This window comes from Mandrillus leucophaeus, unplaced genomic scaffold (genome assembly GCF_000951045.1).
Source record: "Mandrillus leucophaeus isolate KB7577 unplaced genomic scaffold, Mleu.le_1.0 Scaffold1183, whole genome shotgun sequence".
Lineage (NCBI taxonomy): Eukaryota > Metazoa > Chordata > Mammalia > Primates > Cercopithecidae > Mandrillus > Mandrillus leucophaeus.
In genome coordinates, this window is record NW_012100132.1 from 294,413 (window position 1) to 310,065 (window position 15,653).

General features: G+C 54.1%; 3 protein-coding genes across 6 annotated transcripts in view; 2 read left to right on the forward strand and 1 right to left on the reverse strand.

Annotated features, from left to right (window-relative positions):
• The window catches only part of SURF1 (surfeit 1), a 5,360-nt gene extending 4,888 nt beyond the window's left edge, over positions 1-472 (forward strand). For both annotated transcript variants that reach the window (XM_011965418.1, XM_011965428.1), the window contains 2 exons: positions 90-171; positions 250-472. In XM_011965418.1, the coding sequence (XP_011820808.1) occupies positions 90-171; positions 250-319 (152 nt within the window). In that variant the 3' untranslated portion in view covers positions 320-472. The remainder of the gene's footprint in view (positions 1-89; positions 172-249) is intronic.
• The window catches only part of LOC105528599 (60S ribosomal protein L7a), a 14,127-nt gene extending 9,853 nt beyond the window's left edge, over positions 1-4,274 (reverse strand). Inside the window, exons 1-8 of one of the 2 annotated variants that reach the window (XM_011965408.1) lie at positions 4,219-4,274; positions 3,447-3,567; positions 2,799-2,948; positions 2,452-2,592; positions 2,185-2,264; positions 1,772-1,902; positions 1,128-1,197; positions 789-950 (exon numbers count right to left, since the gene is read on the reverse strand). In XM_011965408.1, the coding sequence (XP_011820798.1) occupies positions 846-950; positions 1,128-1,197; positions 1,772-1,902; positions 2,185-2,264; positions 2,452-2,592; positions 2,799-2,948; positions 3,447-3,567; positions 4,219-4,221 (801 nt within the window). In that variant the 5' untranslated portion in view covers positions 4,222-4,274 and the 3' untranslated portion in view covers positions 789-845. Of the gene's footprint in view, positions 1-788; positions 951-1,127; positions 1,198-1,771; positions 1,903-2,184; positions 2,265-2,451; positions 2,593-2,798; positions 2,949-3,446; positions 3,568-4,218 lie in introns of those variants that run through there. The other variant, XM_011965401.1, reaches the window with a different exon arrangement.
• Positions 4,275-4,358: 84 nt separating this feature from the next.
• Positions 4,359-11,576, forward strand: MED22 (mediator complex subunit 22). Of its 2 annotated transcripts, XM_011965392.1 has the most exons (6): positions 4,411-4,513; positions 5,297-5,299; positions 5,685-5,845; positions 7,256-7,336; positions 8,175-8,383; positions 10,809-11,576. In XM_011965392.1, exons 3-6 carry the CDS (start codon positions 5,723-5,725, stop codon positions 10,996-10,998), a joined length of 603 nt encoding a protein of 200 aa, XP_011820782.1. In that variant the 5' UTR covers positions 4,411-4,513; positions 5,297-5,299; positions 5,685-5,722; the 3' UTR covers positions 10,999-11,576. The 2 variants fall into 2 exon arrangements, with proteins under 2 accessions (XP_011820775.1, XP_011820782.1); XM_011965385.1 differs by lacking the exon at positions 5,297-5,299 and having other exon boundaries at positions 4,359-4,517.
• The last annotated feature ends 4,077 nt before the right edge of the window (positions 11,577-15,653 follow it).

Sequence of the window (15,653 nt, forward strand, 5' to 3'; positions counted from 1 at the left end):
CCACTGCACTCCAGCCTGGGCGACAGAGCAAGACTCCATCTCAAAAAAAAAAAAAAAAAAAAAAAAAAAAAAGTCTGCTGTCTCTGCAGAGAGCACAGTCCCTGGAGGACCCATTGGAGGGCAAACCAGAGTTACTCTGAGGAACGAGCATCTGCAGTACATCGTGACCTGGTGAGTCCCCAGCGACCCTCTGGCTCCCTCCCCTTCAACCCAGCAGCCTGCTAATGCCAGCTTTCTTTCAACCCCAAGGTATGGACTCTCTGCAGCTACAGCATACCTGTGGTTTAAGAAATTCCTACGTGGGACACCTGGTGTGTGACAGATCAGCTGCTAAAGCCCTGCCCCTGAATAATGAAGTAAAAAGACTGCCTTTATGCTGGATCATGTGCTGCTAGTATAAAGTTCTGGCCTTCTACCTTAAATGAGCTCATGACTGGTTGATAATAAAATCCTGGCTTGGTTTCACTCCAAAGAACTTTCCCAAAACTTGACACGCAAGTTACATCTCTAGGAAACAAAACGCCTGGTGTAAGAATATGTAAGGGCAGGAAGGACCAGGTGCGGTGGCTCACTTGAAGTCAAGAGCTGAGACCAGCCTGGCTAACATGAATCAGCCAGCCACCTGGGATGCTGAGGCACCAAAATATCCTGAACCTGGGAGGCAAAGGTTGCTGTGAGATCACATCACTGCAACTCCAGCCTGGGCAACAGAGTGAGGCTATCTCAAAAAAAAGGGTACTTCTTAGCCCCAAATAAGATTCAACCGAAGATACTCAACAGACGCTGGCTGAAGGAAAATTTGTATTTTAATTATTTTTATGTACAGAAAACTCAACAGTGCACATTTAACCCAGCTTAGTGGCAAGTTCTTTAGCCTTTGCCTTTTCGAGCTTGGCGATACGAGCCACAGACTTGGGACCCAGGACATTGCCGCCCCAGTGACGGCGGATCTGAAAAGACAGAAAGAGGCAGTCAGCTTGACTTGTTTTCTGATATTTTCAAGGTTATTAGTTGAGTTATTCTGTTGGACTGTTACAAGCTGATCGTCAGAACTTCTCGTAAGTTAAGCCAGCCAGTTATTTGGTAAAATGATTTGTGCATGACAATATTTTGTGTAAAGCTCTTACCTCATCATATCTGTCGTTGTAATTGGTCCTGATAGCTTCCACCAGCTTAGCCAAAGCGCCTTTGTCTTCCCTAAAAGGCAGGAGGGAAAACGAAAGTGGGGCTTTTTTTGGTCTTAGTTTCCCTTTTAGAACGCAGAAATATCTTCAGTTTTAGCTCAAGACAAATCTTTTGCCTCAGATGCAATGTTGACCACATGGTTTATTCAGGTGAAGAAATTCTTAACCATCATTGGCAAAAGTTCAAATACATTTTTTTTTTTTTTTTTTGAGACAGAGTCTCGCTCTGTCGCCCAGGCTGGAGTGCAGTGGCTCAATCTCGGCTCACTGCAAGCTCCGCCTCCAGGGTTCATGCCATTCTCCTGCCTCAGCAGCTGGGACTACAGTTGCCCGCCACCACGCCTGGCTAATTTTTTTTGTATTTTTTAGTAGAGGTGGGGTTTCACTGTGTTAGGATGGTCTTGATCTCCTGACCTCGTGATCCACCCACCTCGGCCTCCCAAAGTGCTGGGATTACAGGCGTGAACCACTGCATCCGGCAAATGTATTTCTTAAACTAAAAGATTGGCCTTTAAGGCAAAAGGAAACAACCGTGAGGCATGGATTAAATGAGCTAGGGGAGGTTTGGGGCCAGGCTGTGTACTTACGAGTTCACCTGTGTGAAGGCGACAGTGGTGCAGGTCTTCCTGTGGACTAGACGGCCCAGTCTGGCCTTCCCCTTGATAATGCAGTAAGGGACCCCCATTTTACGACACAGGGCAGGCAAGAAGACAACCAGCTGGAAGAAAGCATTAGCTGAAGAGTGTATTTTGACCTAAAGCAGTAAATTTCAGAGTTCGCTTGGTGGCAACTGCTCAGGGTTAAAAAGCTCATGGATTTGCACTTCAAGGTTGAATTCAGTGAGAGATTCACATCATTGCAAGAGCCATGCATGTGCTGGATCTGTGTCAGTACTGTCCTCACCCACTTCAGTCCCACCACTGACTTGGCATTAGGCCTACTCTCTCTTCCTAATACTGACACAGAAGCCCTTGGGTTAGCAGTCAACAGGCAAACGCACCTCGATGGGATCCACGTCATGTGCAATCACCACCAGCTGAGCCTTCTTGTTCTCCACCAAGGTGGTGACGGTGTTAACTCCTAGAACACACAACCACTTTGTGAGCAACCACAGGGCCTGCTCCCGTCACAAGAAGCTGCTGGGCTCAGCTGTTGACTCAGTGTTAAAAAGGTCGGTTTTACTCTTCACAGTGATTTCAGGCGAAGAAATTCTACATCACTGCAACAGCCTGCCCCCAGTGTTCACCCTAAGGTGGGACCTACTCACCTGCTCGAAGGACAGGTGGTCTCTTAGTGGGGACATCCCCTTTGCCAGCAGCTTTCTTCTCGGCCCGGGCCAACAGCCTCTGCTTCTTCTCTTGCTTTGTCTCTGGTCTGTACTTGTGGGCCAGCTTAAGCAGCTGAGTAGCTGGAAAAACACTCTTCAGTTTAGGCTTACAGTCAAGGTTCTAATCCTTGTCACTTAATACAAATGCTAGACCACTGTCCTGCTGTATGATGACTACAATGTAATGACAGATGCAGTTCAAGAAACCTAAGGCCATCCACCCTCATGTTCTGGATGAAATAAGGAATCCTTGCCTGAGAAACTCTTTCCATGCCACAGAACCTCACCTGTTTGGCGGTCCAGGGCCTGGGTGAACTGGTTAATAGCAGGAGGCACTTTCAGCCGCTTATAGAGAATGGCTCTCTGCCGCTGCAACCTGATATAGCGAGGCCATTTCACAAAGCGGGTGAGGTCTCTTTTGGGCTGGATGTCCTGTCCTGAGAAATAAAGGGTGACATCGAGAGAGGTTCAAATCCCATGTCAAGTTCACGCCTGAGGCCACCAAGAAGGGCGTTGGTGCATCAGCGATCTTGGTGGTTTAAAACGTCATCACCATCTTTCAGATAGCAAATATTCTTTTACATCATCTGCACACAAACACCTGAGAACCCGAGAGCACGATGCTTTTCCTCATCTAACAAGCCAAGGCGCCACCAAGTACAGCAGAATTGTTGTTCTAGTGCCTCGCCGTGACAATGCTACTGTACTTGTTTCCGGATGGCTAAGCTGAATCCAAGGTCACTACCCTATTGAGCTGAATGCTCACTCAGCAACTCCCAATGAAAGCAAGGAGCATGTATCATCATTACCCCCGTCTCTAAGAGACACAGGTTAAGGACTGCGACCACTTTACACCCACTAAAACCTACAAAATACGACACAACCCAATTACCATTTTCCCTTGGGAAAACAGTTTTCATTCTGCCGTTACTCACCAATGCCAAAATTCTTAGGTCTTTTCTCAAACAGGGGATTCACCACTTTCTTGGCCTCCTGCTTTTTCACGACAGCAGGGGCCGGAGCCACCTTCTTTCCCTTGGCCTTCTTTCCTTTCGGCTGAGCAGAAAGAAAACGTCAGTTAAACCGCCGCCTCCACTCGCTTTGTCCGGGGTAGGTCTCAGGCTGGCTCCTCCAAAACAAGGGGCGCCGACAGCCCCCGCCTGAACGAGGCCGGCGAGCAGCGTTCTGCAGCCCCCCAACACCACCCCTCGACAGGACTGTCTCACATCAGCACGAGCACGCAGCCCCAGGAACCCCGAGCGGCCGGAGCCCGGCTAAGCCCGAGGCCACGCTCTCTTCGCGTCGCCAACCCAGGAGACACCCCGAACTCATGATCCCTCTGGATCGCGGCCCCGCAGGTTCTAGAAGCAACAGGGCGGGCTCAGAACTCGTCACTCTAGACCTCTGGAGCGGCCCCCAGGAAGCCCAGGAGATGCTAAGGCTCCGGGCGCCTCGGCCCCGTCCACTCCGAACCGCGCATTGCGGCGCTGCAGGCCCTCCTCCCCCAGCCCAGCAACACCGGGATCAACGCATCCCGCTCCCGGCCGCCCGGGGCTCTAGTCCATCTCAATGTCTCCGCGCCACACCAGGCAGGGCTCTCCTAGCGCCAGGCGGAACAGGAGGCCCTCCGCGGTCGCGCCTGGAGAAGGATGGCAGCGGATACACCACAGACCTGGCTATAATTGCACGGAAATAGCACTCACTCACCATCTTGGGCGGCGGGAGGAGAAAGAAAGAAAACGGAATTGTGGGTAATATGTATGCGGCCTTGGAGATCGCGAGAGTTGATACCGGCACAGGATTTCAGATTTAAAGCAACAGCACTCCTATAAATGTAAAAATCGAGGCGGGGCCGAGAGGCTGCGGCGCGGCGGGGAAGAGACGCAGCGGCGGGCGGGCCCGGCCGGGGGAGAGACGCGGGAAAGTGCGGGTCCCAGAGGCACTTGTCCACCCCGCCCCAGGCCGACCCGGCAGACGCGGCGTCTGGTGCGCGGGCGCTGGGGTGGGTATGAGGGTGTGGTGGGGAGTGGGGATGGAGGTAGTGGGGGGTGTGTGGGTGCGTAGGCGCAGAGGTCGGGGATCCACTTTCCTACGTGTGACTTAATTCCCCCACCCCGTCAAAAATGGGCACAAACAACGCGAGTGCTTCCAGGAGTCCGCTCGACCGTGCGCCAGGCCGCGAACCTAGGGGGCCCCGGACCCTCCCTGAGCACCGCGCGCAGAGGCCCGGCCCGAAGGCCAGGCAGGTCCAGCGCCGAGGCTGTCCAGTGCGGCTTACGGCAGAGGCCGAGAGGCGCGCGGGGCTTGAGCCCCTTGTCCCGGTGGAGGAGCCATGAGGGATGTTAAGCGAGGGAGTGGAATGACCCCACCCCCCCTTTTTTTTTTGAGACGTAGTCTCCCCCTGTTGCCCAGGCTGGAGTGCAGTGGCGTGGTCTCGGCTCACTGCAACCTGTGCTTCCCGGGTTCAAGCGGTTCTCCTGCCTTAGCCTCCCGAGTAGCTGGGACTACGGGCGCCCACCACCACTCCCCGCTAATTTTTGTATTTTCAGTAGAGACGGGGTTTCACTATGTTGGTCAGGCTAGTCTCAAACTCCTGACCTCAGGTGATCCCTGCCTTGGCCTCCCGTGCTGGGATTACAGGCGTGAGCCACCGCGCCCGGCCGGAATGACCACTTTTTAGGACCTCTTCTCTGCCGCGCAGAGACGAGGGAGCGGGGCCGCAGTGCAGGGATGAGGTCTGGAGCGGGGCAGCCGGAGTGGGAATGGAAGGAAAGCGTGGATGTAGGCGGTGCAGAAGGACTCCTCGGATGGGAGGGCGTGGTGAGGGTGGCGGCGCGCGAAGAAGTTATGCCAGGGGCTGGTGATGAGCTTGCAGGCCTCTCTGGGACACTCTGTGGGCCTGGATATGAAGTTTGGACTGCAGCCCTGGACAGGGCTTGGAGGGCTGGCCAGGAGTTCCAGGATGAGCTTGCTCTGGCAAAGGCGGGGCCAGAGGAGAGTCCTGGAACCCCCTGCAGTGCCTGCTGATGGACTGAGTTCATCTGTGTTTCAGTGATTGACTTTATTTGGCAGAAAGAGAATCCCCAGAAATCTGCGTGTTCTGCTAAGGTTGGGGCATAGAGGGTGCCTGGGTTGACTCTGCCTGCACTCAGAGGTCTGTGCTGCACTCTAAGGTCCCAGGTCTTCCCGCTGCGCTGCCTGAGGCTCGGCCATGGCCCAGCAGAGAGCCCTGCCCCAGAGCAAGGAGACGCTGCTGCAGTCCTACAACAAGCGGCTGAAGGATGACATTAAGTCCATCATGGATAACTTCACCGAGATCATCAAGACCGCCAAGGTGGGGGTGGGGGGGACCACCAAGGGAAGCAGGGTTTGGGAAGAGATGGAGACAGGAGAGGCCAGGGGCTGAGCAGCGTGAGTGAATAGTGTTCCAGGCAGGAAGCACCCAGTGCACAGGGAGCTGGTCAGTAGATACACCAAATAATGGCACGTCCTGGCAAAGCAGCGCAGGGGACTCTGGCTGGACTGCCGCGGCCCCATGTCCAGCCCTTACTAACAGTATGGGTTTGGGTGGAGATTTCACTTTTTAGTGCTTCAGTTTCTCCTGCTTTGTGGGGTCCTTATGATGACTGGTGAGTTTACCTGTGTAAAACACTTACTTTGGGCACAGAGCCAGTGAGCAGGAGAAAGGAGCAGACTGAGCAGGAGCAGACTGAGGGGAGAAGTGGGGGGCCCTCCAGGCAGGTGGAGCGGTCGGCACTGGGGCCTGCAAGCCTGCTGACTGCTGCAGCTGCACTAGATTGGGCTGGATCCTTCCTGGCTGTTGCAGACCTGCCGGCTCCATAAGCAACGATGATAAGTATGGACGCTGGCATGTACTAAGTGCTTGCCATGTGTCAAACCACGTTGTGAGGCTGTCTGTGCCTGTTCTGCTGAATCTTCATGAGGAGTCTGTGAGGTGGGCACTGTTGTCCTCTTCATTTCAGGAGGAAACCCAGGCCCAGGAGACTTAGTGACTTGCCCAAGGTGACTCAGCTCATAACTGGCTGAGCCAGGATTTGAACCCACAAAGTCTAGGTCTTAACCACTGAGGGTACCTGACACCCACCCTGAGCTGAGCCCTTGCAAGACCTGCTGGGAAGCCCTGTCCAGGTTAGCCGAACGCACTGGCTGGGCTCCTGGCCCCTCTGTTCACCATCTGAGACTCCTTGACCACCAGTCTGTCCCAGCCTCGCTTGGCCACCTATAAACCAGGGGTGGCAGGGCAGGCTTCTGTGAAAATGTCATGGGCTAATAGTGGTCAAGTGCGTGACACAGCCTGGCACCTGGGAAGTGATCAGGAAATGGTCGCTGAAAAAAAAATACATCATCCCTTCACTCATCCAGCAGTTTACCAAATGCCAAGCAAGTGACAAGGGTTCCTGCCAGACAGGGCTCCCACAGCCCAAAAAGACTGGTCCAAGATAAGCCCCCATCCCTGCATGTAGCACAGTAAGCAGTGTGAGTTGCCTCCATTTGTCTTGAGCAAGGTGCCTGTTGTCTCCCATGGCCAGAACAAGAGAGGATGGAACTGAACCTTGCCAGAGGTCTGGCTGACAGCGCTCAGGTCTGTAGACAGCACCACAGACAGGTTGTGGATAGTGTGGGCATCCTGGGCAGATGACAGTTACCATAAGCTGGGCTGGGCCGGGCCAGGGGTGCCGATGCCTTGACTGGGTTGATTCTAGGTTTTCTTGTTTGCCCCCAGATTGAGGACGAGACGCAGGTGTCACGGGCCACTCAGGGTGAACAGGACAATTACGAGATGCACGTGCGAGCCGCCAACATTGTGAGTGGCCAGGCTGGAGGGCACAGCCTGGGCTCCGGGAGCATCTGTCCCGGCTGGGGTTTCCTGGGTGGCGTGTAGGGGGTTCTGGGGCTGGTCTGCTCTTCTTCCCCCGAGAAGGAGCAGAAGGAGGCAAATGTAGAGATGCTTTGGTTTCACCAGTCAGCAGCTTTAAAGAATGAGGTGGGGCAAATCATTTCTCAGGAGACTGTCCTCACGTAGGGCACTTGGAGGAGGGCTGGGCAGAGAGCCACCCATACCTGTCCTGTAGCTGTGCAGTGGCCAGGAAGAGGGCAGCCCTTCCTGCTAACTCACGAGTTCCTAAGGTCAGTTGTGAGTGAAAAGACAAACAGCTGAATGGAACTGTAGGCGCCATCGGATTCCTTCGGATCACAGGAGAAACACAGCAAGCAGATATTCCCGCAGGTGCACGTCCAGGGCTCAAAATGCATGGCAAAAGATCTCGCAGGAGCTCTACCCAGCTGGCAGCCATGCTACCCCTACCCCGGGGCAGGAGGCAAAATGGGATCGTAGTTTTATCTGTGGGGTTTGAGTTTTTCATGAGCAGAATGTGCACCTGCATGATTGGACTGAAGGCCAGTCCTGCAGGAGTGGAAGCCAGAGGCTGAGGGAGGGGAGGGCCTGCCCTGCAGAACTGACATCCTAGTTTGCTCAGTTAATTCTCACAAATGAACTTGTGGAGGTCAGGGGTAGAATCCCACTTTGCAGATGAGAAGCTGAGGCTCCCAGAGAGGCCATCCCTTGCCCCACATCAGCCACCTGCAGGCAGGGCCGCTGTCACCCCCTCACCCTGTGCCCGCCCTCGTTCTGATGGCCACAGGTCCGAGCCGGCGAGTCCCTGATGAAGCTGGTGTCCGACCTCAAGCAGTTCCTGATCCTCAATGACTTCCCCTCAGTGAATGAGGCCATCGACCAGCGCAATCAGCAGCTGCGCGCACTGCAGGAGGAGTGCGACCGGAAGCTCATCACACTGCGAGACGAGATCTCCATCGACCTCTATGAGCTGGAGGAGGAGTATTACTCGTCCAGGTATAAATAGCGCTGGACTCCCCATGCAGAGCGGGAGCCCGCCTACCTGGGCCTGGCCAGCAGGCAAGGCTGCCTTCTGCTTTTTCAAATTCTTGCTGGTCTTGGCAGTGGAGCCGTGCCTGGGTTTCAGAGCAGAGCTTCTGACCAGAGCGTTTGATCGACAGACAATTCACAACCATCTGCCAGAGCCCTGGGCCTTTCCCACAGTGCAGTGTGATGAAAACCACAGGACTCAATGCCAGTCGGATAGGCCAGGTCTGGAGAAGGGAGGCGCCTGGCTGTATCCCCCGCAGGTCCTCTTCCGAGAGCCTTCCTCCTCAGGCAGTGCCTTCTGGGGCTGGGCTGCTCCTGTTAGCTTCTGAATCCATATGTAGAGATTTCAGCCAAGGCCGGGCCAGCCCCTCTTGGGCAGTCAGGTCCACACCTATGTCCAGGGCACCCGGGTTACAATTCCATGTGGATGTCACCAAGCCCCAGTGTGGAGGCAGGGACAGTCATAGGAGTGTGGGGGGATGAAGCCCAGGCAGGGAATGAGGGAATGGCCTTGAAAGCCGTTGGACCTCCAGTTTCTGACCCACTCAGCCTTATCCACGGAGCTGGAGCCGACCTACATGCCAGGCCTCGTGCTGGGCCCCGGGGATGCAGAAGGGTCAAAACCCATTATCCTGACCCTCGTGGGGCCATGTAAGAAGCTGAAACCTTCGGCCGTTTGAGCTGGAGGGGCCCTGAGAAATCAGAGTCCACGTATCATTTACCTGGGGTAAACTTAGGCTGGAGACAGGGAGGCCCTCCACTCTGCCCCATTAACTTAGAAAATCAAGATTCAGTCCAGCAGACGCAGTGTCCGTGTCCATCTTGTGCCTTCTCCTGGACAAACCTTCCTGGTGGTGGATTTAAAATGCCCCTTTCTGCCCAGTGGCCATGCTGGGAGCCACAGATGTCCAGAGCCAGCATGACCTGGGACTTGGTTTCCCTGTCCTGGGCTCAGTGGCACTGCTCAGCTGCAGCAGTTCTAGAGTTTTCCAGGGCGTTCTGGGGGAATATTTGGTCCTCAGTACTCATTAACTCAGCAGATATGAGGCAGCATTTCCTCCACACTAGTGGCTGAGAGGGGTCCTGGGGTGTTTCACACCCTTCTGGGCATCTCCTTCCACAGCTGTTCGGTTTGTCTGTCTCTTGGAGGCAGCCACTGTCGCTGAGGGCCCCTGGACAGAGCAGCCGTGGGCCTGTAATTCAGCCTGCCTGCCTTGCCTTGGGGCAGGGAGAGAGGGAACCTGCCCACGGCCCTGCAGCAAAGCGGGGCGCAAACCCAGGACATGTGTGCCAGGCTTCCCATGCCCTCCCCCAACAGTCCCTTGGCTTCACCCAGAGGGGCTTCCAGGCCAGCCTGTGTCTCCTCCCGCAGGCATGCTGTCCACACCAGCGCCCCCTGGGGGCCTCACACAGCTCCTGTGGCAGAAGCAGTTGCTCCCTCCTCTGTACATCGCCTTTAAGCGACAAGGGCTGGGCTGAGTTTCCTCTGTCCCTTCCTGTTGGTGCCCCAAAGGGTGCTACGCTCCCCGCCCCATCCCGCATGAGCTGTGCCTCCGTGCTCGCCTGCCCCCTCTCCGCTGTTTAGTTGCTCTTTCTGGCTCTGCCTATCCTCCGCTTTCCTCGGGATGCCACTCTGTGCCCAGGACGGTTCTGAGACTGAACACTGAGGGCAGGAGCAAGAGAGGAAGCCAGGGGCGAGGCAGGCCGCGGGAAAGCCAGGGCCCCTGCCTGCAGGTTAGCACGAGGCGAGCATGGACTGTCACAGCTGCGGGCATGGGAAGGGCTAGCTGTGCTCTTCACCTGCATCCTGGCTGCCGCGAGGATTCCCTGCGTTAGAGGTGGGGACGCCTGCTGGAGGCCACCTGGCTGGTGTAGCACTACCAGGAAGTGCCAGGGCCTGTGTTCCCAGCTGTCGCCCCCTTCAGGCTAAGTTTCAGGTAGTGACCAACCCAGAAAGAAGACACAGTCTCTGCCCTCCGAGAGCTGTTTGCAGTGCAGTGACACTGGGGTTTCTGCAGTCAGGGAGGAGGGAGGGCTGCCAGCCCAACAGCTTCTTGCAAGAGCAAGGGGACCAGCACCAGCTGGGAAGCATAGGCTAGGACAGGCCCACGTGGAGGCTGGGCAGGAAGGGCTTGCTGAGGTCACACAGCTGCTGGTGGTTGGGCCAGGGCAGCTTCCTCCTTTAAGGATGCTGGGGTGGCTCTCAACGCTGGCCCCCTCTCTCTGCCAGGCCTGCTGACTCGGGTCAGATGGCGCAGGAGTGGAGAAAGGGAAAGGCAGGTCTGGGGTGTGGTCGTGTTTTCTTAACTCTGCTTCTGTCTTGCTCTCCCCTCCCCTGGCTTTCCTCTCTGCCTGCTCCTGTCTCTCCCTGGGGTTTCTGGTGGTGGAAAAGCTCAAGCCTTTGCGAAGCTAATGACCTGCCTCTGTGCGAAGCTTACGGGAGGCTGGACCTCGACACAGACTCTGCTGATGGTCTCTCGGCCCCTCTGCTGGCGTCCCCGGAGCCCAGTGCTGGCCCCCTACAGGTGGCAGCCCCTGCCCACTCTCATGCTGGTGGCCCTGGCCCCACTGAGCATGCCTGAGCCTCCGGGGCCACCCTTCGTTCTCAGGAACAAAACCTGAGGCTGCCCTCTGGATGCCGCCATAGCCTTGCTTCTCTCAGCCTAGGTTCCCATTTGGGGACTTCCTTGGGAAGATTGTTAGCCCAGGGTGGGTCCAGCCAGGTCAGTAGGGAAACAGTTGTTTCCCTAGCCATTTCCGAACAGCACATCATTCCCTGAGTTACCATCTCTGTTTGCTGCCTTCCTGGCCGACCAGGTGAAAGAAGGTTTCCAAGCTAGGTCTGGCATGTTGGGGATCTCAGCAGTGGGGCAGGAGGGCACGTGATTTCAGGGGAGTCCTGACCTGAGCCTGTTGTCAGAGTTGGGAGGGGCTCTGAGCAGTGTTGGGCAGGCTGGGTCTCCCATTCCGAGGCCAGGGTTCCTGTGCAGAGCCCCACCCACTGGTTTTTGCCCTGAGCCACATATGTCTGTGCCATGGGCTGAATGCCACGACAGGTGCATGTGACAGCGGCTGCCCACACATGTGGAAGCTAGGTGGGACTCATTCCTAATTCTGCCTTTGTAATGAGACTTGATTAAAACACCACCACCCTTTTGCATTGCTCCTCTTTCTTCCTCATTCCTCGCCAATTCAGGACCACCCTTGGTCTCCCAGCAGCTGTCCGAGCAGCAGCTCCTCAGCTCTGCCTGGACAGCCTGGCCTGAAGTCACCCTCTCCCCATTGGCACCTGGTAGGTCCCCAGTATTCAGTGAATGGACTTGCTGCCATCATTGCACATCCAGACACCTGTGCCTCTGCTGGCATCTCATCCTCACTGCCACCAGAGCCGGTGCTCCTAGTGCCAATATTTCAGAGAGGAGAGGAGAGAATGTGGACTTAGAAGGGGTGAGGTGTACCCACAGCCACAGAGCTAGGAAGTGAAGTGGCAGAAATCAGAACTTGAACCTGATGGAAGTCTAGACCCAGTGTCTTTTGGTGCCAGGCTCACCTTAGAAATGTAGAAGTCACAGCACTGGGCAGGAAGTGTGAGGGGAGCACACCTGACCCCTAACTCCCCCACCCCCAATTCCTCCACCACCATCCATGTGCTTCATGTTCTCATGAGGAGGCCTTCGTCTTCCCCAATGTATGAATGAGGTGACAGCCCAGGATCCAGCCTTGGGGACAGGTAAGAACACAGCTGACCCATCACCACGTGAACCAGAGAACCTCACAGCCAAGCAGCAGGCACTAGACAGACAGGAGCCTGAGGCCTAGCCCTGACTCTGGGTTTGGCTTTTGGGGTGGCGTAGGGAAGTTGCTTTCCCTCTGAGGGATTATTTCCCCAGTGATATGTGTGGTGATCTCCTGCACTGTTTTAGCTGTGGAAATGCCTTGTACTTAACCACTAAGGAAGAAAAATATTACAACCAGATGGAAGCGTATATGAAGGGAAAGCCCGGAAGGAACTGGCCAGACTTTGTGGTGGGATCCCACTTGTCCTGCTCCTAAACACCTGAGCAGTAAGACCTTCCGCCGTCAGTTTTGTTTTCTGCTTGACCAGGACCATCGTTCCCATGTGAAAATCAAGTCATTTCTCCTTAGAGCCAAGCCGCTTTGCTGACCCCTTTTCCTCTCCAGCTCCTGGCCCTTGGCAGCAGAGCTCCACAGGGAAGCAGCTGATACCCATTTGCGGTTCTCTCTTGGGCCTGCGTCAGACAGGTTTTGTCTCCATGACTCTAGCAAAACTATGCGTATTAAGGTCAGGAGTGGCCTCCATGCTCCTAAGCCCTGGCCCATCCTCAGTCTATGTCACTCTTTTATCCCAAGCCTTTTATTTTGAGGGCAGTTGAGCTCATGGAAGTACTCGTCAGTTTGCCTCTCTGAGCACGTTCTCCTTCTCCCATCACCACAACCAAAATGGATGATGATTCCATATCCTCTAGTATCTAGTCACATTCAGATTTCTTCAGTTGTTTCCCAAATAGTTTTTTTTTTTTTTTTTTTTGAGACGGAGTCTCGCTCTGTCTCCTAGGCTGGAGTGCAGTGGCCGGATCTCAGCTCCCTGCAAGCTCCACCTCCCGGGTTTATGCCATTCTCCTGCCTCAGCCTCCCGAGTAGCTGGGACTTCAGGCGCCTGCACCGCGCCCGGCTAGTTTTTTGTATTTTTTAGTAGAGACGGGGTTTCACCGGTTTAGCCAGGATGGTCTTGATCTCCTGACCTCGTGATCCGCCCGTCTCGGCCTCCCAAAGTGCTGGGATTACAGGCTTGAGCCACCGCGCCCGGCCCAAATAGTTTTTTTAATGCCTTTTTTTTTTTTTCCCCCTATTCCAGAGGTCTTTTTTCTTTTTTTTTTTTTTTTAACACCTGTGATGCCATGAATTCATAGGGAAGAGTTTCAGCAGCTCAGGCTCCTTCCCATTGGTTCTCACAAAGGGCGCTTCTCTGGGTGGAGCAGGCTGGCGCTTCAGTTGAATCCGGGTACCTTTCTCTTTGGCTTCCTTCTTTTTCTGATCATTTTCCTTCACGCGTTTCAGGAAGCCATCTCGGCTCTCAGAGTCCTTCATGTGCTCGTTACACATATTTATTCTCTTGGCAAGAATCTTGCCCTTAACTTATTTGTTTACAACAATGCCAGCAGCATGGTGGGGAACATTGTAGACTCTTTCAGTTGAGCCATAGTAACACTTGGGGGCCATTCCTTTTTGAACAGTAGCCATTCCCTTAATGTCTACAATATCACCCTTCTTATCGATTCACATACACGTGGCCAAAGGAACAACTGCATGTTTTCTAAACGGCTTAGAGAACATGTATCAGGTACCTCTTCTCTTTCCCTTTGTGTTCGTCATTTTGGCCAGTTACTGAAAGATGGCGGTTCCAGCTGAAAGGCCTTCATGCCTGTTTTTATTGTGTGTTGCATGTGGTGGTTATTTTGGAGTCTTAAAATGTAGAACAGGACCAGGTCAGGCATGGTGGCTCATGCCTGTAATCCCAAAACTTTGGGAAGCCAAAATGGACGGATCACTTAAGGTCAGGAGTTTTGAGACTAGTCTGGGCAACATGCCAAAACCCCTTCTCTACTAAAAAAAAATATAGAAATTAGCTGGGCGTGGTGGCTCACGCCTGTAATCCCAGCACTTTGGGAGGCCAGGGTGGGCAGATCACTTGAGGTCGGGATTTCGAGACCAGCCTGACCAACATGGGGAAACCCCGTCTCTACTGAAAATACAAAAATTAGCCGGCCGTGGTGGCGCATGCCTGTAATCTCAGCTGCTCGGGAGGCAGAGGCAGGAGAATAACTTGAACCGGGAGGCGGAGGTTGCAGTGAGCCGAGATTGGGCCACTGCACTCCACCCTGGGTAACAGGAGCAAAACTACCTCAAAAAAAAAGAAAAGAAAAGAGAAAGAAATTAGCCAGGCATGGTGGCACGCGCCTATAGTCCCAGCTACTTATGAGACTGAGGCAGGAGAATCACTTGAACCCAGGAGGTGGAGATTGCAGTGAGCCAAGATCATACCATTGCACTCCAGCCTGGGAGAGTGAGACTCCCCGTTTCAAAAAATAAAACAAGACCAGAGTGGTGGTGAGATGGGAGTGAGTGCAGTCGGATTCTGAAGGTGCTCTGAAGGCACAGTTGACAGGATTTGCTGAAGCACTGGATGTGGGGAATAAGAAAGGAGTCGGTGGTTTCAAGGTCTGGCCCAAGCACCTGGAAGGATGGAGCTGCTTTAACTGAAAAAAGGGTTGGCAGTTAGAGGAAGAGATGGGGCTTGGGGGGTCAGATGCCCATTCTGAACTCAGTAGGTGATAGTGTTAAGATACCCAGCAGTTCAGGGGAGTCATGAGCAGCGTCACACCCATCCTCCATGCAACATCACCTCTAGCCTGGTCTGAATGGCAGTGGGATGTCAGAACTAATTAACCTTAGTATCATTGTAGTTGGCATTCAACCCCCACACTGCTTAATTTGACTGCCTTTTTTAAACATGAAAAAAGTACATGTTTCCTGAGACAGCCTGGCACTCCAGGCTAGAATGCAGTGGCGTGATCTTGGCTCACTGCAACCTCTGCCTCCCGGGTTCAAGTGATCCTCTCTTCTCAGTCTCCTGACTAGTTGGGACTACAGGGGCCGGCCACCATGCTCGGCTAATTTAATTTTTTGTGTGTGTGGAGACAGGGTTTCACTATGTTGCCCAGGCTGGTTTCCAACTCTAGGGCTCAAGTGATCCTCCCACCTTGGCCTCCCAAAGTGCTGGGATTACAGGTGTGAGCCACTGTGCCCGGCCAAAAAAAAAATTTTTTTTAACACCTCATGGCAGAAAGGGGAAGAAAGTTTAGTTCTGTTTCAAATACAACAGTTCTTACTGTTTCTAATATATATACATTAGCAGCTACCTTTTCAAATTGTAATTTAGGACTCTAAGTTCTCCCTTCTCGACCAACAGGGTGGCCCTGGAAGGGGCTCTGGGTCCTTAACGAGCCTGTAATTTTCCAGTGCAGGAACTGGGGTGTGGTGGTCCCAAGCCTCAGCCCATGACCTCTCCTTTCTCCTGCCCCTAGTGAGTTATTATAAAGGCCACATCTTGTGTTAAAAATCGTAGTGTGGGCCGGGCACAGTGGCTCATGCCTGCAATCCCAGCACTATGGGAGGCGGAGGTGGGTGGATCACCTGAGGTCAGGAGTTCCAGACC

Bases quoted from the DNA above. Each gene is read 5' to 3' on its own strand.
- MED22 (XM_011965385.1), top strand. From the start codon at position 5,723: ATGGCCCAGCAGAGAGCCCTGCCCCAGAGCAAGGAGACGCTGCTGCAG. The intron at 7,337-8,174 runs GTGAGTGGCCAG...TGATGGCCACAG, and splicing joins ACGTGCGAGCCGCCAACATT to GTCCGAGCCGGCGAGTCCCT. The intron at 8,384-10,808 runs GTATAAATAGCG...GTGGTGGAAAAG, and splicing joins GAGGAGTATTACTCGTCCAG to CTCAAGCCTTTGCGAAGCTA.